Source organism: Electrona antarctica (assembly GCF_951216825.1).
Source record: "Electrona antarctica genome assembly, chromosome: 10".
Classification (NCBI taxonomy): Eukaryota; Metazoa; Chordata; class Actinopteri; order Myctophiformes; family Myctophidae; genus Electrona; species Electrona antarctica.
The window spans coordinates 15,603,063-15,626,996 of record NC_136791.1 but is presented as its reverse complement, the minus strand read 5'-3'; the positions used below and the strand labels follow the sequence as shown (position 1 = coordinate 15,626,996).

Genomic DNA, 23,934 nt, shown 5'->3' with positions numbered 1-23,934 from the left:
GTTTTGCATAGGCATCAAGGCAGGGTAATATCACAACAAATAAACTAAAAAACTAGTAATAATCAACTGGTTTACTAAACTGTATAGTAGCCCATGTTCCAAATTCGCATTAATGAACATTTGTGCGATAAAACAAACTCAGATTAAAGGGAAATTGAAACGAACAAATAACCACTGATTCCAGAATGTATCTGCTTGTAGGAAAAGCCAGAAAAAATAGCAGATCTACAAACTCACAGCGCGTCGCGGACGCGACAAGCTGGGGGCTGGGATCTTGGAGATCTGTTATTTCTTTTCGGTATTGCCCGCGTCATTACCGGTGGGCGGGACCTTGCAGCCGACGTCATCAAACGGGGACTTTTGTGAGAGGTTGACAGACAGCTTCGGAGCTGCTGGACATCATCTTCTTTATCTCATTCTCATCTCAATACCTTAATAAGGTATGTGTGGAATTAATTCATTACACTTAATTTCGCCTTTTGTTTCTTCAATTAAACCCTTTGATCTCGGCGCTCTCTAGGTCTGTAGTAGATTGATACAACCATAGACTTATTTTTTCTTCTACTGGAGGGATCATAAATCTTTCTATAGCTTTGTTAAACTAAATATCATACATGAGACTATGACATTTTCATTTAATACGCCGTGAGACTTTGCCAGCTGTGTTTTAAGTTAGTAAAATATAAGTAGGCTTACTCAGACTTTTCAGTGACAGTAGAAATAACCCCAATGTAGAAAAACACAAAAGTACTGCTGTCATCATCACAATGTCCTACCAAACGTTGAAGTAGCTTCTCATTGTGCAGAATATTGTCCCATTTTATAATCATATTTTATATTCGACCTGTTGAAATACAATTGCAATTTGGTCAAATATATATATATCTTCTGCAGAGTCATCCTCAGATATGTTCAAATAGAACATTGAGACAGTGTACTGTAGGAATTCTCCTTAATTATACTGGGAGAGAGATGAGTACATCTCTCTATTGTGCAAAATGTTGTTACATTTATCAAGTAATTTGTGTAAAACAAATGTCCATGAAATCCCTGAAGAATTAAATATATCATTTTTGTAACGAGTTGTACTAACGATACCGTATATGAATCAGGTAAATTCAACCTCTAGGCTCCTTGTAATTTGTTAGGGAGTATTTTGAGTTCTTTTTTTTAATCCTTTTAAATCGATCAAATTATGTTTCTGGTGAGACATTGTGAGCTGTCAGCATTCCACCACTATTCCTGCATGACAGCATTCCTTAATGCTGAAACGGAGTTCCAATCGCGCCTCAAGCCTGTTAGGCTAATCTGGTCCATCTCAGAAGCAGGACAGGTAGCAAGAGGAAGGAAGCCACTGGAGCAACTCAGACAGTTTAAGCCTCTATTTTATTCACAGGGTGCAAGTACAATTTTACAACGTTTTGATGTATCGGTCACATCTTCGTCAGGTCAGGGCCTGACATACCTAACCTGATAAATATACACGATAATTAAATGACCCAGCAACCGACAATAAAGGCAAGAAGTAATTTCAATTCTATGTAAGGTATGCCTAATTCTGAATTGAAAAGGGTCTTTAAAAGAAAGTAATGTCCTCTCCACACTTGTGACATGCCCAATGTTTCTCTTTGCCAGCTGTCAGGAGGAATCACCTGAATCCGGGTTGGGTTGGCATGGCTACAGCACTCCCTCCCTGGTTGTGCTTTTATTGTTTTGTTGCTGCTAGGTGTGTTTCAATTCATCCACTGACTCATAGTGCAACCAACAATACAAACTGGATCCTTCACAATGACACTTCAGCTCGGCAGAAACGCAAACAATTGATGTCACACCACGACACAAAAGTAAAGAAAGATTGTGCACACAGCTGTCTCAGTACTCGGTTGTATTTGTATAATGTAAGACACATATCTGCTGTAAGATTATATGACCCTGGCACTGTTAACCTATTTTGGACAGGGCACATTAAAATACAATGTTCTTTAATATAACAATCAAAATATCTGATTGACTATTTGTTGTACACAATGAAGTATATTGTCCTCATCCACAAGCTCCAAACGAGCGTGTGGATCTGCTTTTTTGTAACGATCAAGTAGGACTTGATCATAGTAGGAAAATACATACAAACTTAGAATATGGAGATAAGGGATTTTTGCCCGACAGCAATGACATTCATCCACACTGTCTTGTACATCCACCCGTACCAGTACATTAGAGGTGCTCCGATCGATCGTACACGATCAGTGATCTGCCGATTTTCGCTCCAAATGACTCGATCGGTGATCGGCTCTCTCTAGGTCGTCCTCAGACGAGCCTTCCATCGTCGCCTCGAGTCATCCCGGTTCTCCATACATCCGGCCAGCTCGTTGGTGCTTTGCACTCCTGCATCTTTCTTGAGTACATCCACATATGTTAGTATGGGACGTCCTCGTGACCGGTGCCCATGTGTTGGTGATCGGCAATTTACCTGATCTGGAGGAACCGATCCTAATCTATACCATTTAAGTGGTATGAAAGTCAATCAGATATACTGTATAAACGACGTAGTCTTATATTCAGGCCAATGGGGTATATAGTATAATATCGTTTTACATATTTGTGACAGGACTAAATATTCTCCCCTTCCACCCCTCACACAGTTTTGACATATATTTTTGTAAATACTAGTAAAATGTTCCCCTTACGCACAAGATCACATCGTTATCGGCCGAGAAAAACATTCGGTGATCGGGATCAGTCCCCAAAAACCTGATCGGAGCACCTCTACTGTACATGATCCATCCATACCTGTACATCTATCCGTCTCTAACACAAATTAATTTATAATCCTTCCTGTGTCTTTTCCTACAGGAAGCACAACCTTTGACCTCCCCGTGATGACGATGATGATAATGATGAGCGTGATGAGGTCCTAAGGCTGAACGGGACGGAGCAGAATGATCGTAGGAGGGGTCGGAGTTCACCATGAGGATCCCCAGGTTGGCCATTTGGATGGGACCATAATCGTTATTATCCTTTGTCGTGATTTATCGTGCAATTGTCCTCCGCCAATCATACACTAACAAGTTTAAATTAGCTTTTGTTGAACCACAGTACCACTTATATAAAATCCGACCTATAAAGAGTGCATTTTGGTACGCTTTCATTTCTCATTTTCTCAGTTCTCATTTTGGTACGCTCCCTACACAAATCGATTTGCTAAAATCTCCCCGTCTCCCCTAGGGTAGGTACCCTCACAAAAAACATTTGTAATCCTGGTCTCTATACAGCCTCCCCCCGGTCAACTGGTTGGAATAACGTGTTCCTTCCACGCGCTATGTCCTACCGGGTAAACCCTCCACTGTCAGGTGATAAGAAGCACCACATGTTGCCCATGATTACAGTTTAGGCAATTGTAATTTGTAACCGGATGAAAAATGGGTTACAAAATCATGGGATAAAAATGTAGTAAAAAAAAATAAAAAAATGGTGACATGTAATTTTCACAAGGTTTGCCAGTGTGTGGTGGTGGCGCATTGTGAACTTGTAGATTGTAAATTGGAAGTACTCAAGCAAGGTACAAATACCCCACAATTGTACTTAAGCACAGTACTTACAGTAAGTAAATGTACCACTGGTTAATGTTCATAACGGTCCCATGCCCACTACAGGTTTGCCAGTGTGTTGTTGGTGGCGGGCTGCCTCGTCACCTACCTGATGTTCGTCAAACGGCACTACGACGGCTTCAGGCCGGCCCTGGGCCACAGAGAGCCTGCCCACTACCGGCCCACCCCCGCCGAGGTGGTGGCGGGGGGGGCAAGGGCCGGCGGGGGCGGGGGCGGAGGGGCCCGCTTCCAGTACGGAGTGATGTTTGACGCCGGGAGCACGGGGACACGAGTCCACGTGTTCAAGTTCCAGCTGGAGGACAGCGGTACGTGAAGTGTACTACTTCTAATCCATATCACCATTATACTGTTGCTGTCGTCGGGCATAAACCTCTTATCTCCATTAAATTCACGCCCGACTACTTGACCATATTACAGCGTCACACAAAAGCATAAAAAATGGCAGATTCACACCGTGTTTCAAGCTTGCTGATCTGCTATATTTGCTGTTTTTTAAATTGGAGACAGTGTAGGCGAGACAGTTGGAAAGCTGAGAGAGAGACAGTGGAGGAGAGACAGACGGTTGGAAAGCTGAGAGAGAGACAGTGGAGGAGAGACAGACGGTTGGAAAGCTGAGAGAGAGACAGTGTAGGAGAGACATACGGTTGGAAAGCTGAGAGAGAGACAGTGTAGGAGAGACAGACAGTTGGAAAGCTGAGAGAGAGACAGTGGAGGAGAGACAGACGGTTGGAAAGCTGAGAGAGAGACAGTGTAGGAGAGACATACGGTTGGAAAGCTCAGAGAGAGAGACAGTGTAGGAGAGACAGACAGTTGGAAAGCTGAGACAGAGAGAGTGTAGGAGAGACGGACAGTTGGAAAGCTGAAAGAGAGGTAAGGGAGACAGTGTAGGAGAGAAGGGTGTGGTGGCTGTAATGTAATCACAGACCAGCTAAAGGTAAAACACTATTATACAGTGTGTATGTAAACACCTACAGCCAACATGCTCAGAATAGGAACCGGGTTAGAAATGGTTTGTTTGTGTTAGTGTTGATTTTGACAGAATTTTTTATTTAGCTTAGTCATAGTATTTTGAATAAAATGTCATTTAGTTTTAGTCCGATCTACAAGCTCACAACGCGTGAAAAAAGGTAGTTTGTCAACATTTTTCATCATAGTTTTAGTTGACGATATCAACACTGGTTTGTGTTTCATTCATGTGTGGTGTCTTCTCCCACAGAAGCTCCTACGCTCGCCCATGAGACGTTCAAAGCCATAAAACCAGGTCTGTCTGCCTACGCTGATGATCCTGAAAAGGTACACCTCACCACACCACACTTACACATGTTGTGCAAAAACTCTCTTCAGTGCTTCTTTGGATATGGTTGAGAAAACATGACAGGTGAATCCAAACTTCTGCTGGTATTTGCGTTGCATTGTAAACAGCTGAGCCTCAACGTTATATTCCCACTTTGAGCTTCTCACTCGCGGTCACAGATAGTCGCGATAGTTGCGTCAGTTGTGTGGTACTTTTAGGGCGATTTCATGTTGTGGTGGTGTGAATCCTGCGCACCCAACCGTTACCCGGAAATGGATTGCTGCAATTTGAAAGCCATCCGGCATCCGTACTAAAGAAGGAAGTCGACTGCTCATATATAATTCATATATTTTTATAATGACACATAATTTACATACATTGTGGTACTTGAATGTTGACAAGAAATGATAATCCGCAAGCCGGGAAAAACTAAAACACCTGGGCTTCTGCTAAGGATAAAAATAAGTCCAAAGCCCCATAATCCACAGCGCCCCTCTGAGGCACATAAGTACCATTACAGTTGAATGAAGTGTACTCTGGTATGGAAGAATCAAGGCCAATGTGAATCATGGCCAGCGGGGACCAGGCAATCATATTCGGGAACAGTTTTAATCAATTGGACTCAGTGTGAATCCGCCCTAAGATCAGTGGTTCTCAACCAGTGGTCCGTGAGGGGGTTCCAGGTGGTCCCCAGCTAAATGATGGAGAGTTGGTAACCAAATGGACCCTTATGTGTAATATTACGCTCTCAATGTTATTTGATCGTTTGCCTGTTATCTCTCAATACAGCATGGGTCTGAGAGGCTAAATCTCATCAAATCGTGGTCTGTGGCTCAAATGCCAAATAAATAATGGACCTTGACATGAAAAAGGTTGTAGATGGATCTTACTGTAAACGAGAACAGAACGAGAACGAGAACAGGCATGTCACTCGGTACTCTATATGGGTATAAGTAACAGCGTCTCCGCCATATATGACGGCTGCCAATTATAGCAGAGACACCACAATACTTTGCCAGCCTTTTTGCCTCCTTTTTGGGCATCCCAAGTTGTTGGTTGTTGTTGCCAAATTATTTTGGTTGGTCCCCAAATTATAAAAAAACACGAAAAAAATATTATATTATATTATTATAATTATTTTTTGCAACTGAATGGCTGGAAAATGGAAATGAAGAGTTTACATATAGTTGGGTCATTTACGGCAGTTCCGTGGAGGAGTGTTTTTTGTGCAAAACTAATGCTTAGAATGGATTCAGAATCATGAAACCCCCCAGGTTTGACACGTCACATGCTACTGAAAGCAGAATGAATTTTAGGCAATTTTGCCTTATTGTGCCTTAACAGGATTTTGATGGTGGCCATATGGATTTGGGGCTCTCATGAACTTTCCCCGCATTTTTGCGATTTACATGGGGGCTCAATTTGTGTAATAACCCTCCTAGATGACAAATCCATTGAGAAACGGACCTTTGCTCTCCACAGTCACAGAACTGTCGTAAACAACCCAACTAATAGTACATGCATAAACTTTCCTTAATGATTAGATCTGGTTTCAGTATTCATTTATGACATATTTTCTCTATTATTAAGGTTATTTTTGCAGTCAGTTTGTATTGGGGGTGGGGAAGGGGGGAAGGGCGGGGGGTCGCGAGACATGGCCAAAGCATTTCCGGGGGTCCCCAGCCAAAAACATTGAGAACCCCTGCTCTAGTCTATAGAACGTATTCCGTCCAAAGAACCATATATTTAGTACAATTTGTGTTTATTGTGTACAGAGTAGACAGTATAACTGGTCAATCTCTGCTCTCTCCCAGTGTGAAGCAGGCATCTTGGAGCTGTTGGCGGTGGCACAGGATGCCATTCCTGCTCCTATGTGGAGCAGGAGTCCTCTGGTCCTCAAGGCTACAGCAGGACTCCGTCTTCTGCCCGGGGAGAAGGCCACTCACCTACTGGACCGGGTAGGACTGTCTGTCTGTCCTGTTTTTTACTTTTTTAAATGACATTTGACAATAGTTCAAATAGCTGATATACAAGCTTGCGATGTGTCAATGTAGATTGGCTATTTGAATAGTAAAAAAATATCTAAATAATTGGCGTGCAAGTCAGATAGGCAGATAGGGCTGAAGGAGAGACAGACAGTAGATAGCTGAGAGAAAGACAGACAGTAGGATAGCTGAGAGAGACAGACAGTAGGACAGCTGAGAGGGAGACGGACAGTAGGACAGCAGAGAGATCTTTTATAAAGTAGGCCGCATTCCATGGAACCCACAGGGAAATATTTTTCTTACGAAACACCATTCAAGAGATTTTTCCGTAAAATAATGCGCTACTTGATCATACTACAGTGTCACACAAAAGCATCAAAAGTACAGATCTACAAGCTTGACACGTGGCACAAAGCGACACATTATGAGAAAGACAAAAATAGTTCATAATTCCTTCACTCAAACAGAACTCAATTTGAGAATAAAGTACTGATTATCATTCTGATAGATTCGCCCTCTGATGTATACTTATTTCTGCTATTTGTGATGCTTTTGAATTGGAATCCTGAAAAGTAACAGTTTTGGACATATGAGGTTTCCACCCGACAGACAGTATAAGCCTTTTATAGTGTGAAAATAGTCAATCTACAAGGTCACAACGCATGGCATCGCAATGTGTTGTGTGTGACCTTGTAGATCGGCTATTTTCACTATTTGTTTTCATTTCTAAAAAATCTGTCCAAAAATAATGACGCCCGCTTGCATGTTTTAATGGTTATCCCGCTGTGGCCCCTGTGTTTTAGCTCAGTCAGTCTGATAACGAGGCCAAAGCTTCAGATTAAATAACATTTTGTCTGAGTCTGACTGACCTCTTGTCCTGTTATTACTGATTACTTAAAAGATTTAATAGACTTTTTCTCCCTCCCTCTCCCCCTCCACTCCCTAAAATAATGAAGAGTAGCATTGTGTGTGTGTGTGTGTGTGGGCCGGGGTTGGGCGCATTAGCTAGCCGCTAGGATATTAGCTAAAGCAAGTCAATTGCAATAATGCAGCGCGGCTAAATCTAATCCATGCTAGCTAGTGGCACGGTGCTAACAGCCGCGCCTACAGGGAGCTGGTGTTCCAAACACGCACGTTCCATTGATTTGCATCAACACAACATATTGTACACCAGTGGTTCTCAACCTTTTTCGGCCCCACCCCCCAAAAGAATCATATTTGAACTGGGGGGACCCCCCCTCCCCTCACCTTGACAGTTTAATTCTGTTCCACAGATAAATATTGTGAAAATAAATATATATATATATAATATTTGACAATTTAGTATTGAAAAGGTCTTAAAAGTCCATAGTCACCCCCCCCTCCCCCTCCGAGAGAGAGAGGGGGGGGGGGGGGGGGGGGGTGCTGCAGAGGGAGAGTAGCACCCAGGATTGCAGCGGATAGGCATTGGCATCGGGTGAAAGAAACGGGTTACAAAATTGTGAGATACATTTTTTGGAGAAAAAAAAGTATTTCATTTTCATAGAGGTACAGATAGTGAGGTGTAAACTGTAAACCGACAACTTTATCCAGGAGTGGTTTTATGTCTTGTTTTATTGCTTCACTAGATTAGAATATACACACCTGGCTTCATGGTGATTGATAGTGTGGCGGCTGAAAGCGTTTAACCACTTGAGTCATATACTATGTATACTAATAGCAATAGTATACGAATAGCAAAGTAACCGAAAAATGTGATTTCGAAATATATATTTATATATTTATTTTGCTGTTCCCGTGTTGTCCAGGTGAGGGCGGTGTTTGCAGAGTCTCCGTTCGTGTCCAGAGGCGACAGCGTGTCCATCATGGACGGGACAGACGAAGGTACGGAATGTCTCTGTCTTCAGTCATTCATAAAAAACATCACGCCAGTAGGTACGGAATGTCTCTGTCTTCAGTCATTCATAAAAAAACATCACGCCAGTAGCCGGGGCTGCAACTAGTACCCATTATTTATTTAGCGATGACTTTTATTTTCATTCATCGAATTATCAAGAAGTGAAGAAGTTTTTTTTTCTTTTTTATCCCACGTTTTTGTAACCATTTTCTTTTCACCTAGTGTCAATTATTTAATGTAATCCTAGGCGCTACACTTCCTCTGCCAACCTGGGGAGAGCAACGGACTGATCTCATGTTTCCTTCAATGCATGAGGAGTCCAAGCTGCTTTTTTCACCTGGTGGGGAGAGTTTCCCTGGTTGAATGTAGCGTGTGGAAGGAAAACGTTATTCCAACCAGTGCTTCCAATCAGCTTAAAGTTCACCCCCGAAAAGTACCACGGCGGTGGCTCAGGGGTAGAGTAACCCGATGGGGTTCCCAGTTCGAACCCGGGCTCCCCCAGAGTTAGTGTCGAAGTATCTTTGAGCAAGACTCTGAACCCCTAATTGCTCCCGATGTGCAGGTTGGTGCCTTGCATGGTTTCCTCCGGCATCGGTGTGTGAATGAGTGAATGTAATGCACAATCTCTGTAAAGGCTATATAAATGCACCATTTACCATTTATCAATTACACAACGCATGAAGCATTTAATTCATGTATGGAGAATGTTTTGTTTTTGTCACACTCCTGAGCCAATTATTTGATGACTGGCCATCGGCGGAGACTCATAGAGTCTCCTGTTGACCGAGCCTGGCATGGTGAGGCTAATATCACTGTGTAGAATAGATACGTAGTAGTCTGGTTGTTTGGTGTGGAAGACTTATTTCCAAGGGGCGGTTACAAACGGATTCTAACTTCACAGCAAAAAAGTCTCACTTTGAATAGTGGGCTCTGATTGGTCACCCACAACTATGGGGTGAGCAAAATGTAATTCAAACTGAGGAGCAATCTGCCCAGTGCATTTATTTTATTTTCCCTGTGGCAGATTCGTCTGGTTTCCAGGCTACCGATTATTGGCTCAGGAATGCGACAAAACAAAACCATGAACTTCACTTCCACGAATTCAAGGCTTGATGGGATGTGTAATTGATAAAAAAAAAATTGGTGAACTACTCCTTTAATTATAATTATCATCTCATACTATGTCCCACAACGGTGCCGTGCACAAAATAGCAAAAATAGCCAATATACAAGCTCACAACGTGCTGCATTGTGTCATGTTGTGAGCTTGTATATGGGCTATTTTCACTATTTTTAAATGTTTTGAAACTATTTTAAGACTATTTTGACTATCTGGTCCTTACCCCTTGGGCCCTATCTTGCGCCACCCCTTATCCCTCATCATACCCAAAATGCTAAAGCTGCTCTCAAGTCGTTTTCATAAGACGTGTTTCCCTGTAGCTTGGCAATGAATTCGAGAGTTGCAGATGATGACTTATATGGCCGATAGAGAATTTATTTTACATTCTACAAGCAAAGATGACGCTGCAACACTTAATTTAAAGCTACGTGTGCACGAGTTACAGTATGAACCGGTAATGACCTCTCGGCTGTCTATCACAATGTGTAATGGTGTAAAGCACTAATGTGTATGTTAAACACACACACACACACACACACACACACACACACACACACACACACACACACACACACACACACACACACACACACACACACACACACACACACTCTCACTCACTCACTCACTCACTCACTCACTCACTCACTCACTCACTCACTCACTCACTCTCACACACACACACACACACACACACACACACACACACACACACACACACACACACACACACACACACACACACACACACACACACTGCTGCATGCATAAAGAAATCACACTTAAACGCATATTGTATAAGTGTACGTTTGTTAAGGGCACAGAGAGCAGAGCGGCAGTTATAATCCAATCCTTTTAAAGTAGTTCATACAAGCAATTATGGCCATGCAGGATAATGGCTGACTTAATCTAGCAGGAGAGCTAAAGCGATTATATGATGCCGGTTTCTCTGAGGCCGAAAAGTGTCTCCTTCCGCGAAACGTTCTCAGTGAATACTGTTAGATTGGTTATTTAGTCTTTTTGTAATGTTTATTGGGACAAATAGTTCAGAATATTGGCTCTCTACGATGAGCTTAAGATTGCTTCGTCCTTAACCACTATAATAAGGCCTATTTCTTATTGTTTTTAAGAATACAGTATTCTTCCTTTAAAGTTGCTGTTAGTCTCAGACCCTGTCGGAATATTTAACAAACCACATTTGAGCTCTAAGCCAGTGGTTTATAGGCAAGACAGACCGTAGGACAGCTGATAAGGAGACAGTGTAGGAGAGACAGACCGTAGGACAGCTGATAAGGAGACAGTGTAGGAGAGACAGACCGTAGGACAGCTGATAAGGAGACAGTGTAGGAGAGACAGACAGTAGGACAGCTGAGAAGGAGACAGTGTAGGAGAGGGAGACAGTGTAGGAGAGACAGACAGTAGGACAGCTGCGAGGGAGACGGTGTAGGTGGGACAGACAGACACTAGGGCAGCTGAGAGGGAGACATTGTAGGAGATGGAGACAGTGTAGGAGAGACAGACAGTAGGACAGCTGAGAGGGAGACATTGTATAGGAGAGGGAGACAGTGTAGGAGAGACAGACAGACAGTAAGACAGCTGAGAGGGAGACATTGTAGGAGAGGGAGACAGTGTAGGAGAGACAGGCAGTAGGACAGCTGATAGGGAGACAGTGTAGGAGAGACAGACCGTAGGACAGCTGAGAAGGAGACGGTGTAGGAGAGACAGACAGTAGGACAGCTGCGAGGGAGACGGTGTAGGTGGGACAGACAGACATTAGGGCAGCTGAGAGGGAGACATTGTAGGAGATGGAGACAGTGTAGGAGAGACAGACAGTAGGACAGCTGAGAGGGAGACATTGTATAGGAGAGGGAGACAGTGTAGGAGAGACAGACAGACAGTAAGACAGCTGAGAGGGAGACATTGTAGGAGAGGGAGACAGTGTAGGAGAGACAGGCAGTAGGACAGCTGAGAGGGAGACATTGTAGGAGAGGGAGACAGTGTAGGAGAGACAGACAGACAGTAGGACAGCTGAGAGGAAGACATTGTAGGAGAGACAGACAGTAGGAAAGCTGAGAGGGAGACATTGTATAGGAGAGGGAGACAGTGTAGGAGAGACAGACAGACAGTAGGACAGCTGAGAGGGAGACATTGTATAGGAGAGGGAGACAGTGTAGGAGAGACAGACAGACAGTAGGACAGCTGAGAGGGAGACATTGTATAGGAGAGGGAGACAGTGTAGGACAGACAGACAGTAGGACAGCTGAGAGGGAGACATTGTAGGAGAGGGAGACAGTGTAGGAGATACAGACAGACAGTAGGACAGCTGAGAGGGAGACATTGTAGGAGAGGGAGACAGTAGGAAAGCTGAGAGAGAGAGGTTGTAGAAGAAACAGACAGCTGCGTTTCCAGCTTGTGGATCTGCTACTCTAAAAAAAACTGTTAACACATTGACTTTCAGCTACTAATTCATTCATTCTTTTCAGACAGACAGACAGACAGACAGACAGACAGTAGGACAGCTGAGAGGGAGACATTGTATAGGACATTTGGTTGCAGTTTACACTAAATAAATAATGGACCTTGATATGAAAAAAGGTTGAAAACCAAAGCCTTATGTGCATCGTTCCCGTGCATCGACAGTAGGCTGTCTAGTCTTAAAATGGGTCAACTTGGAACTGGAGCAGCTGAAATCAATAATACTGTATATCTGGATTTGATATCTGATATTGACCTGCATTGACAGGCTTTAAGTGGTTAATGGAGTGGTTAATGCTCGGGGTGCTCTCATCATCATCATCATCATCATCTCTCTCTAGCTCTCGCCTTGTTTATTTGTTTGTTGCATTAACTCTCCTTATACGAGATTTAGTGTAAATGTCAATGATCTAGTTTTCTAAATGGTGCGGTGGGTTGGTGGTTGATCGGTGGGTGCACAGGGGTCAGCACTAATACATGGCGGTAAGACATGATACCTCAGTAAGCTGGTGGTGATGAAGTGTTTGGGCGCTAATGGCCCTGCCTCGGCTACAGCGTCAGGACGCTGTCACACTCTGGACGGGATTGTTGTTGTCTTCTACGTTCAAACTAAATGCTTAACGATTGTTTGTTGTTTTCCCTCCATTTAGGGATTTCAGCTTGGATCACCGTCAACTTCCTCACTGGTAAGGCTTATCTCCTGCTGAACGCATACACACACACACTCACACACACATGCACACACACATGCGCACGCACACACCCTCACACACGTAGACACACTCACACACAAGTATTAACGTGAGTGCGTCTGTCTGTCTGCCAGTCCTTTTGTCTCAGTGGTGTGGTTTATATAGCTTTACAGTAGAAAACAGGTTTAATTCAACATGAAGTCATGAACTGAATATTTATAAAAAATACACTCTGTCTGTCTGTCTGTCTGTCTGTCTGTCTGTCTGTCTGTCTGTCTGTCTGTCTGTCTGTCTGTCTGTCTCTGTCTGTCTCTGTCTGTCTGTCTGTCTGTCTGTGTCTGTCTGTCTGTCTGTCTGTCTGTCTGTCTGTCTGTCTGTCTGTCTGTCTGTCTGTCTGTCTGTCTGTCTGTCTGTCTGTCTGTCTGTCTGTCTGTCTGTCTGTCTGTCTGTCTGTCTGTCTGTCTGTCTGTCTGTCTGTCTGTCTGTCTGTCTGTCTGTCTGTCTGTCTGTCTGTCTGTCTGTCTGTCTGTCTGTCTGTCTGTCTGTCTGTCTGTCTGTCTGTCTGTCTGTCTGTCTGTCTGTCTGTCTGTCTGTCTGTCTGTCTGTCTGTCTGTCCAGGTGGTCTTCATGGAGTGGACACGCCCACAGTGGGTATGTTAGATTTGGGAGGCGGCTCCACCCAGATCACCTTCTCCCCTCAGGACGAGGTAGGCCTCGGCCACCGCACGCACGCACGCACGCACGCACGCACGCACGCACGCACGCACGCACGCACGCACGCACGCACGCACGCACACACACACACACACACACACACACACACACACACACACACACACACACACTTGATTGACATGTTGTGTCTGAGTTTGAGTGTGTACGCGTGTTTCTGCGTATCATAGATTCGGGTAAGAATGGTATCGACACTAGTCCATGCCCATGGATGTGCGCAGTGTGCAGACTTGGGACCGCAGCTGCGATTGATTGTGATTTCTGATAACTCTGGGTAAAAACACAGGAGTCGAATTGCAAAATCCGATGCCGATTCGCTTCATGTTGTTTTTTTTCACGGAAATGGATTTATATCGGGTATTAATATTTTTCCGCTGTGTTTTTCAGTGAGGCAGGCTGCTGGCGATAGCTCAAGAAAGTGCACCAAAGTAACTTGAGAATGTGCACTCGCATTAATAAAAATAAAACAACGATGATGTCACTGGATGTGGACACACGATGTGTCCACATCCTCGAGACACAGAGTTTGAAAAAAAATGGTACTAATAATGGTACTAAAAATGTTTTATTAATCATTTTAGTGACGACCTATTATGCGAAGATTGCTCAGCACTATCAGTGAACCGATCACCTTCACTCCTCAGTTCTAATGAAGACCCCCCTCTCTCTCTCTCTCTTCAGCATGCGTTGGCGAATGGCCTTGTATCTTAAGGGGTTTTTAATCTGTAAATACCCTGCTAATCCCAGCTAGCTAGATAGATAACCAACTGGAGAGGAGGAAGAGGAGGGTGGGCTTCAACTAGGTCAGACATGTACTCTTCCTCTCGGTTCAAGCCCCCGACCCTCGCTTGACCATTGGCCCCGGAGTCAAATGAGTTTTACAACTACAGATTACAAAGAGACCCCCGCCCTAGCTCCCTGTATTTCTTCTTTCCATCTAATTGCAAGACGGATCCAGTTTTGTGTGTGTGTGTGTGTGTGTGTGTGTGTGTGTGTGTGTGTGTGTGTGTGTGTGTGTGTGTGTGTGTGTGTGTGTGTGTGTGTGTGTGTGTGTGTGTGTGTGTGTGTGTGTGTGTGTGTGTGTGTGTGTGTGTGTGTGTGTGTGTGTGTGTGTGTGTGTGTGTGTGTGTGAACGAACTTGTATTACTACTGGTTATTTATTTTTGTCAAGGAGATTTGGCATAGAGGGGGGAAAAAGAGGGGACCGAGACCCCGTCTGTGAAGTATGTTGAGTGGTTTTAATAGGCTTTATGCACACAGAATAACTCTTCTTATTTCCGGGCCCCTTCCCTACTTCCTTCACAGGCGTTACCGATGATACTAATTAAGGCTCTGTTCCATTTAGTGTACAGTGGTTCTCAAACCTTTTAATTTCAAGGACCCCCATAATACCTCTGGGAGTGTACAAATTGGAACCAATGGACCTGGGGGTAGGCCCCAATAGAATGTGTATAACAGGATGTTGTCCGTTTGGCCCGCCCTCACCCCTCCACTTCCTGTGGTGTGCCTGTGTTTTCATTCCCGCCATCAACAATGTATTATTCACATTCTGAATGGCCCTGCTGACAGATTCAGTAGCGCAGCTCAGAATCTGTTCTTGAGAGATCATCATTGGTATAATCGGTAACACCAGTGAAGGAAGTAGGGAAGGGTCCCGGGAAGTAGGAAGAGCATAGAGCCTATTGATTAAAGAGAAAACAGTTGTGTTCACTGTTTCACTACTATCCTACCAGAATGTACTGTTGTAGAGTAGCTGTAGGCCCTACAGCTACTACTAAAAACTTTTTATCCCAGGTACTCCTTGGATGGCCCCAAATCATACCCTAGAAAGCACTAGTGTCTATTTAAACCACATAGATTTGTTTTGACTGGAGAGTCATATTTTGACAGCAGAAACTGCCTTTCATCATTTCACGCCCCTCCCTATCTAATTATTGGACAGTATTAAGATGTTGATATTGATCTTGTATTCAAGAATGTTAGTACCCCTTCATCTTCGTGACACCAATAAGCATATACAACCACACATTTACATTTAGATGCCATTGGAACTATATGTATTAAACACTTGAAAAAAATGAAAATCATTCAGATCCGTTTCATAGTCATAAACAGAAGCCACTAGGCCTACTACAATATGAATCATTCATTGCTAGTGTGCAAAACCTGACAGCACACTGCACCTTTCAATTAGATAAACATAATTGTAATGATACAGCATTCAAAAAAGAGAAAATAAATCAACAAAACCCACTTTGTGAACCGCGGCTGTAGAGTGTGTACGGTGACTGTTAAAATAAATACTTCATTCATGTCTCTGTGCAGAAAACCATCCAGACCTCACCTATAGATTACATCAGCTCAGTCCAGATGTTCAACTACACTCATACTCTCTACTCACACAGGTAAGTACGCTGCTAATGCTACTACTACTACTAATACTAGTATTAACTAGAAAATATTGTTCCTGAAGAAAGAATGTGGGCTCGCTTCAAGCCAAAAGAATTGTAGTATAAATAGTACAAATGCAGTCAAGGTCCCAGCAGTGCACTCTTTGACTTTGTATGTATCTCTATATATAAAATGACTTGTCTTTTAGTTCTACTGGATCTCTTCTCCACTAGTCCCTCCCCAACATTTTAGTCCAGTTTTTATTTGTTTACGAAATTGTCAATATATTTAGTCTTAGTTTTAGTCATCCACCATAGCTTAGTTTTTAGTTAGTTTAGACAAATAGAATTAGAAAAAATTTCATCATAGTTATAGTCAACTAAATCAACACTGGTTGCAGTCATGTCTAAACAATTAAAGGACCACTTTTCAACTTCTCTTCCTATAATTGGTCCTAACTAATGTTCATGATAAAACACCACAATTTTTTCCTACTCAGTCTGTGTCTCATAGGAAGGCTGTGGGCAGTTCAGAAACACGTCCAACAGTGACATCATCTATTGTGAATCCAAGCTAATAGAAACGGCAGGCTTTCTTTTCCTGAAAAGTTGCAATGCAAAAGTTGAAGCCATCGTTCTCACGATAATAAAAATCTAAATATATGTTACTTAAAACAAAAACAAAATCTGCCTAATGATGATGTCACTGGTGGAAGGGTGTCCGAACTGCCCAAAGCCCTCCTATGAGACACAGATTGAGTAGGAAAAAAGGGTGGTGTTTTATCCTGAACATTAGTGAGGACCAATTATATGAAGAGATGTTGAAAAGTGGTGAAGTGGTCCTTTAAGACCTGAGACCAGATTTTACAAAATGTTTTCTAAATCCTGACAGTTTTCTGAAAAGCTTTTTCATGTCAAGGACCCCCAGAATTATGTGTATTTTGCCACGGACCCCCATTATTAAAAACGTTCACATTTTAACGATTTTTCAAAATTAGCAGATCTACAAGCTCGTAACATGGTACTCGGAGCCGTGCTATGAGCTTGTATATCTGCTAATTTTCAATAGCTAAAGTTTAAAATAATGGTTAAAAGTTAAGGTCTCATTGGATTAACATAGATGCATTCTGGGAACCCATCTGCAAAACAAAGGGAAAACAGTCTGTCTCGAGAGACTAACATAGGGGTGACTGTGGCTCAGGAGGTAGAACAGGTCGTCCAATGATCCACGGGTCGGCGGTTCGAATCCCGGCTCCTGACACTGAACCCCAGATTGCTCCCGATGTGCTGGTTGGTACCTTGCATGGCTTCCGCCGCAATTGGTGTATGAATGGGTGAATGTAATGCACAATCTATGTAAAGTGCCTTGGATAAAGGCGCTATATAAATGCACCATTTAACATAGATGTAACATGTTTGTCTCCTCATGCAGCTACCTGGGTCTGGGCCTGATGTCTGCCAGGCTTGCCGTGCTGGGAGGCGTGGAGGGACAACCCTGTATGTGCTCTCCTCTCTCAACTCTTACTGTTTATTAATTTTTTCCAATTTGCCGTTCATCTTTTGCCTTTTAAAAAGAGCCCGGCCCTGCAGATAAATAAGCCATTATCTAAGCTTTTAATAACGCAGCAGCAGCACCAAGATTAATTCCTTGGCCACCAGCTGTTGCATGGTTTAACCGATGGCCTGAGATTTAAGACCTCATCGAGGTTGGAGAGAGGCAACTCTCTCTGTGTCCTTCTCTTACTGTCTGTCTGTATGTCTGTCTGTCTGTCTGTCTGTCTGTCTGTCTGTCTTTTTCTCACTCCCTTTCTCTCTCTCACTGAAAATACCAACAAAGAACTTTATTTTACAGAGCAATGAGACATTTAAATAAGTATAGCATCCTGACATACACAAAGGTGATGTTTTAGTGAATAATGTTTTAAATAAAGTACATTTTAAATTAACGCTTTATCTTTTTATTATGTGCTGATGTATATAGTTGTATTATATTTTTGCAAGTTTGAGGAGCCCTGGCAAATTCATTTCACCCTTTTTCTTAAAGTATTTTTAAGGTGCAATAATAGTATTTCTGATTCTGTCTGTCCCTTTCGCTCACTCTCTGTCTCTCACTGTCTATCCATCTCTTTTTAGTCTTCTATTGTCTCTCCATCTCTTTCTCACTGAGACAGTCAGTTGTGATTGTTTTTTGTATGTCACTGTCTGTCTCTGTTACACACGCACGCACGCACACACACACACACACACACACACACACACACACACACACACACACACACACACACACACACACACGCATGCGTACACGCATGCGTACACACATCCTTGCTATTCTTCATATTACAAAGTATACAAGGATTAAGACATCAGTCTCATTATGTTGTTTCATTCTCCCTGGTGTGTTGTTTCTGTACAGTAGGGGGCAGCTCTGAGCTGGTAAGTCCCTGTCTGCCTCCTGAATACACTGGTCCATGGGAACACGCTGACACACTCTACACTGTCAGAGGACAGAAAGAAGGTACACACACACACACACACACACACACACACACACACACACACACACACACACACACACACACACACACACAACTCTTCCAGATACCATAGATGTGTGTGTTGTTTCAGGGGAGCCCGTGTACGAGTCCTGTCTCAGGAAGGTGGAGAAGGTTCTGTACAGGAAGGTGGTGAAAGCAACAGAGGTGGATGTGGACTTCTACGCCTTCTCCTACTACTACGACCGAGCCGTCGACCTGGAAGTTATAGGTACCAACCCCATTAACTGTACTTATAATGTTCTCTGTGTCAGATGAGAAGAAAGGATGTATTTAACTTGACTTCTCTTCTCTCTGTGTCCGATGAGAATAAAGGATTTATTTAACTTGACTTATGTTCTCTATGTCAGATGAGAATAAAGGTTTTTTTCAGTGTTTCCCCTATATATGCATTATTGTGTGGCGGGCCACCACACAATCATGACTAGCCACCACAGTATGATTTATAGTAGGTGGTCGCGAATAGGCCAAAAAAGGCAAAAAAAAACAAAATAAATCACAAAAAATGCGCTCGTGTGCACGGGTCAGACCTGAAACCTCCACCCACACTATCAGCTTCTGGCCAAGAGAAACACTGTTATTTAACTTGACTTCTCTTCTCTAAGTGTCAAATGAGAAGAAAGGATTTATTTAACTGTACTTCTCTCTGTGTCAGATGAGAAGAAAGGATTTATTTAACTGTACTTCTCTCTGTGTCAGATGAGAAGAAAGGATTTATTTAACTGTACTTCTCTCTGTGTCAGATGAGAAGAAAGGATTTATTTAACTGTACTTCTCTGTGTCAGATGAGAAGAAAGGATTTATTTAACTGTACTTCTCTCTGTGTCAGATGAGAAGAAAGGAGGAACCATTAAAGTGAGCGACTACATCGATGCTGCCAAACGAGGTGACAGGGCGCCGCCGTGTGGTGGATTGAATTTACCTCATGTCCTCCTCACTGACTGCAAAGTTCAAACTTAAAGGAAACATCTCATTAAATTAGCTGTTATTGACATTGAATGTTTTTAATTAAGCTCTTTTAGGACATTACATTTTGCATTCTAGTAGTATGGCATGATAATAATATAACTATTTCGTGTTTTCAGTGTGTAACGGTGTTGTGTTTGTTTGCAGTGTGTAACGGTGTTGTGTGTGTTTGCAGTGTGTAATGGTGTTGTGTGTGTTTGCAGTGTGTAATGGTGTTGTGTGTGTGTTTGCAGTCTGTAATGGTGTGTGTGTTTTTGCAGTGTGTAACGGTGTTGTGTGTGTGTGTTTGTGTGTGTGTGTTTGCAGTCTGTAACGGTGTTGTCACTGTTGTGTGTGTGTGTTTGCACTGCAGTCTTTAACGGTGTTGTGTGTGTGTTTGCAGTGTGTAACGGTGTTGCAATGACTCCAGTAGAGAAACCTTTCCTCTGCCTTGACCTGACATACATCTCAGTGTTGCTACAGGAGCTGGGCTTCCCCGCGGACAAAGAGTTCAAGGTGAGACTTTAAAACCTGCCATTAAAGCACATTCATGGATTAAAGTTGTCAGTCACCACGACTGATTTCAGTCATTTGGATTCCATATACTGTTAGTTAGTTAGTTAGTTAGTTACCAAGTTACCAACCATATACTGTAAGCCAGCAGCATGTCTTCTATGGAAGCATGTGGCGCAGCAAAAGTAGCCTAACACAAGCCCACAATGCGTCGCTTGTAGATTTTCAGTTATTATTTTGAGATTGGAGCATTTGAAATGGTCTAACTAGTGCAATATGTGCAGAAGCACCTTCCATAACACCCTAATGTTCTGGGATATGACATGAAAGCATGTCTGTGATTTCTTCACCTGGTTGGCAGCATGTAGAACAGCAGGAACAATATTACTAAAACGTCATAGTTTGACATATAGCGTTAATTGTTTAGGAAACATCGCTAGTGTGGGGGGGCACACCAGTGCACATTAGGACACAATATTGTTTAATCACTAATCATTGAAAGCCACGGTATCGCCATATTCACACAGCGTCCGTTTAATTTAGATGTCAGCAGACATATCAGTAGTAGAGATGGCTTATTGTATGGCTACGTGAGATCTGACTCATTTGCATGGCTGCTGTGAACAAGTCATATTTCTCTCTTTGTGTGCATATGGGTGTGTGCATGTGTGTGCGTGCGTGCGTGCGTGCGTGCGTGCGTGCGTGCGTGTGTTTTCTGTATGTGTGCGATTCCAGCTGGCCAGGACCATCAATGACGTTGAGACCAGCTGGGCGCTGGGAGCGACGTTTCACTACATCGAGTCCCTGCGGAACCAGTGAACTCTGCTAGGCCACATCACACACACACACACACACACACACACACACACACACACACACTGATGACCGTCTCTACATACTTTCATACAACTACTACTCTGAATGTTCATTAGATGGCAGCTGGCATTGGAGCCGTCCAATAGGCAGTGTTCTTCATGCCGATACACACTCCGTTTCCATGACGACCGGCCGTAGTTGCGTACACCTTAACGCACACTGACCCCGGATCAGCGCTCCTATAGCAATACCTCCTACAGTAACTGTGCTGTTCTTGCACACATCAACCAGTAGAGTACAACTGACACGTTCTGTGTGTTTTCACGTCTGATATCATCGTCGCTGTTGTCGGGCAGAAACCTTGTATGTGCGTTTTTTCTACTTTTAGTTTAGTTTTTCTTCGTATATTAATTAGCCTGGGTTCCAGCCTGAATCACTGCATTCTGTGAATCTGAATTGTCACTCGCTACTCAGTCTGTCCAGCAGGTAGCAGACTCTCATTTCATAACGTCACCTGTTGCATAGCCTTGTTGTTGGCAATACGTCATCAGCCAGCGCCACTCTATCCATGCTTCTAACTGTTAAACAAAATAGTGCCAGTAATATAGCGAGTGACAACATTTGATTCAGTAGTCCGAAGGCTGTGTGGGGTGAGTTTAGTGAATGATAATATAAGGGGATGTTGCAGTTGCAGGGCAACAGCAGTAGCTGCGGTGTGGGCGGCGGTGGCTCAGGGGTAGAGTTTCCGGATGGTAACCGCAAGGTCGCCAGTTCGAACCCGGGCTCCCCCAGAGTTAGTGTCGAAGTGTCCTTAAGCAAGACACTGAACCCCTAATTGCTCCTGATGCGCTATATAAATGCACCATTTACCATTTTACCATTTAGCTGCGCGGTGCACATTGATACGGCGTCAAACTGTATTTTTTTCCCCCAACCGCACCGCACCACAGACCAATCAGAAGCCACGGGTCCAGTTCACCCTTGGAGATAGGAGACTTTCCAGACTGAGTAGCGAGTGACAATTCAGATTCACGGAACGCAGCGATTCAGGCTGGAACCCAGGCTATATATTAATGCCCTCCTTGCGAGGCGTCATGAGCTGCTTGTAGATCGGCTACTTTCATTATTTTTGAGTGTCTGGTTTTTTATAAATATTGAACCAATGAAAAGTATTAACAAGAGCGTGTGACTACATACACCTTGTGACCTTGTAGATCAGCTATTTTGAATATTTCTGAGTGTTTTATCAATTTTGAACCAATGAACCAAGTTAACAATAGCTTGTGACTGAATAATAACTTAATTGGATGGAACTAGGGATGTCCCAAGTTCCCAACAACGTTTTTTTTGCTCCCGATCCGATTCCGATCATTTGATTTTGAGTACCGATTTTTCCAGATCCGATATTTTTTTATAGAACACGTTTATGCCATATCACAATAGTACGATATCCAAAATCACAGACAATATCCAGTCTAATATCATGATATGGATTTAATATTGATACTAGGGATGTCCTGATCACTTGTTTGCTCCTGATCCGAATCCGATCATTTGAAAATGACGTGATCGGCCCCAATTTCCGATCACATGATCGGATCGGGACAACCCTCATTGGATTATGAACACGGGTTATTATTTTTTTTTCCATTTCTTTGAAAAGTATCAGTTTTGGACATACAGTACGAGTTTTCAAGCCGACCACAACGATGTTCAAAGTAATTTCGAAGCAGTGAACATTATAATGTTTGCTGTATTATTGTATTACACCACAGTTGGTTCCGACCTGGCGTTGTTGTGATTGGCTGAGAGGCATTCTGATGCACATGGTTCTCAACGTTGGGTACGGGGACCACCAGTGGCCCAATCGGAACCCTTTATGGGTCTGTAACTCTGAGATTCTACAATTGGAACCAAATGGACCCTTACAGGTCTGTAACTCTGAGATTGTACAATTGGAACCAAATGGTCTATATTTGGGTTCCCAAATATTACAAAGATGTTAATTAATGCATATCCGAAAGGTCTAGAATTATTGTTCTAATGATTGGTATTATCAGCGCTATGATATGCATCCACCTTGTTTACCTTAACTGTAACCTAGCAACGAGTGCCAGCTGCGGGTAACCCATTTACACCTGAGGCCCCTTCTAAATCCTGACCCAGGTCTTCTGACAAAATTCAAATTTGTATTCAAATAAATAAATAATAATGTTGCTTATATATATATATATATATATATATATATATATATATATATATATATATATATATATATAAACAAACAACTACACACAGAGGTGCTTGAAAGGTAGAATAACGTATAGGTTGTTCCAGGTTTAATAACAGTCATTTTTGTTTTCTTTGCTCTTAACCAAACTGTGGCCTAATATCAATAATACACCGTACAGGTTGTGTTGTGCCATGTTATATATTGGCCCTGGTGGTGGGCTGTGGTCGTGGGTACGAGGCTGCGTGATCAAAAGTTATGGGCACTCTCACAATTATCGTTGAATGCTATGATTGTATTGTTGTCAGCTGCAGGGTTTCGGGCGCACAGCCTTTTTTTTTCTTCGTTTAAAATACGTCATGTTTGTGATACGATTTGTTGTCGCGTGATACTTTCTGTTCAGACAAACCTAAATGTTCCTCTGGTCTTGTTTACATCTGTTTCATATTGTAGTCTAGTCAATGCAATGAGAACAACACACATTTTTTAAACGTGGTTTGTGGCCTTATATATCTGGTTAGAATCCAGTTTGTGACTGGTGGTCTGAAGGTGTAGTGCCTGGTATAAATGTAGCGAGGGGTTTCATATTTGCGTGTTTTAATGTCCCATATTGTTTTGCTACAGTGTCCAGCAGTCCATAGATATTGCTTTATAACTTGTTTAATGCTTTATTTTGTATCTTTATGAAGTATCAATGTGAAAG

At 42.9% G+C, this 23,934-nt stretch overlaps 1 protein-coding gene across 1 annotated transcript; it reads left to right on the top strand.

The window, feature by feature from the left end:
- Window positions 1-336: 336 nt before the first annotated feature.
- entpd6 (ectonucleoside triphosphate diphosphohydrolase 6) lies at window positions 337-23,245 on the top strand. The gene is made up of 15 exons (XM_079513122.1): window positions 337-440; window positions 2,854-2,981; window positions 3,654-3,913; window positions 4,825-4,901; window positions 6,717-6,860; window positions 8,675-8,750; window positions 13,009-13,044; window positions 13,669-13,757; window positions 16,108-16,187; window positions 17,605-17,669; window positions 18,589-18,690; window positions 18,801-18,938; window positions 19,557-19,613; window positions 20,076-20,188; window positions 20,921-23,245. Exons 2-15 carry the CDS (start codon window positions 2,968-2,970, stop codon window positions 21,002-21,004), a joined length of 1,335 nt encoding a protein of 444 aa, XP_079369248.1. The 5' UTR covers window positions 337-440; window positions 2,854-2,967; the 3' UTR covers window positions 21,005-23,245.
- The last annotated feature ends 689 nt before the right edge of the window (window positions 23,246-23,934 follow it).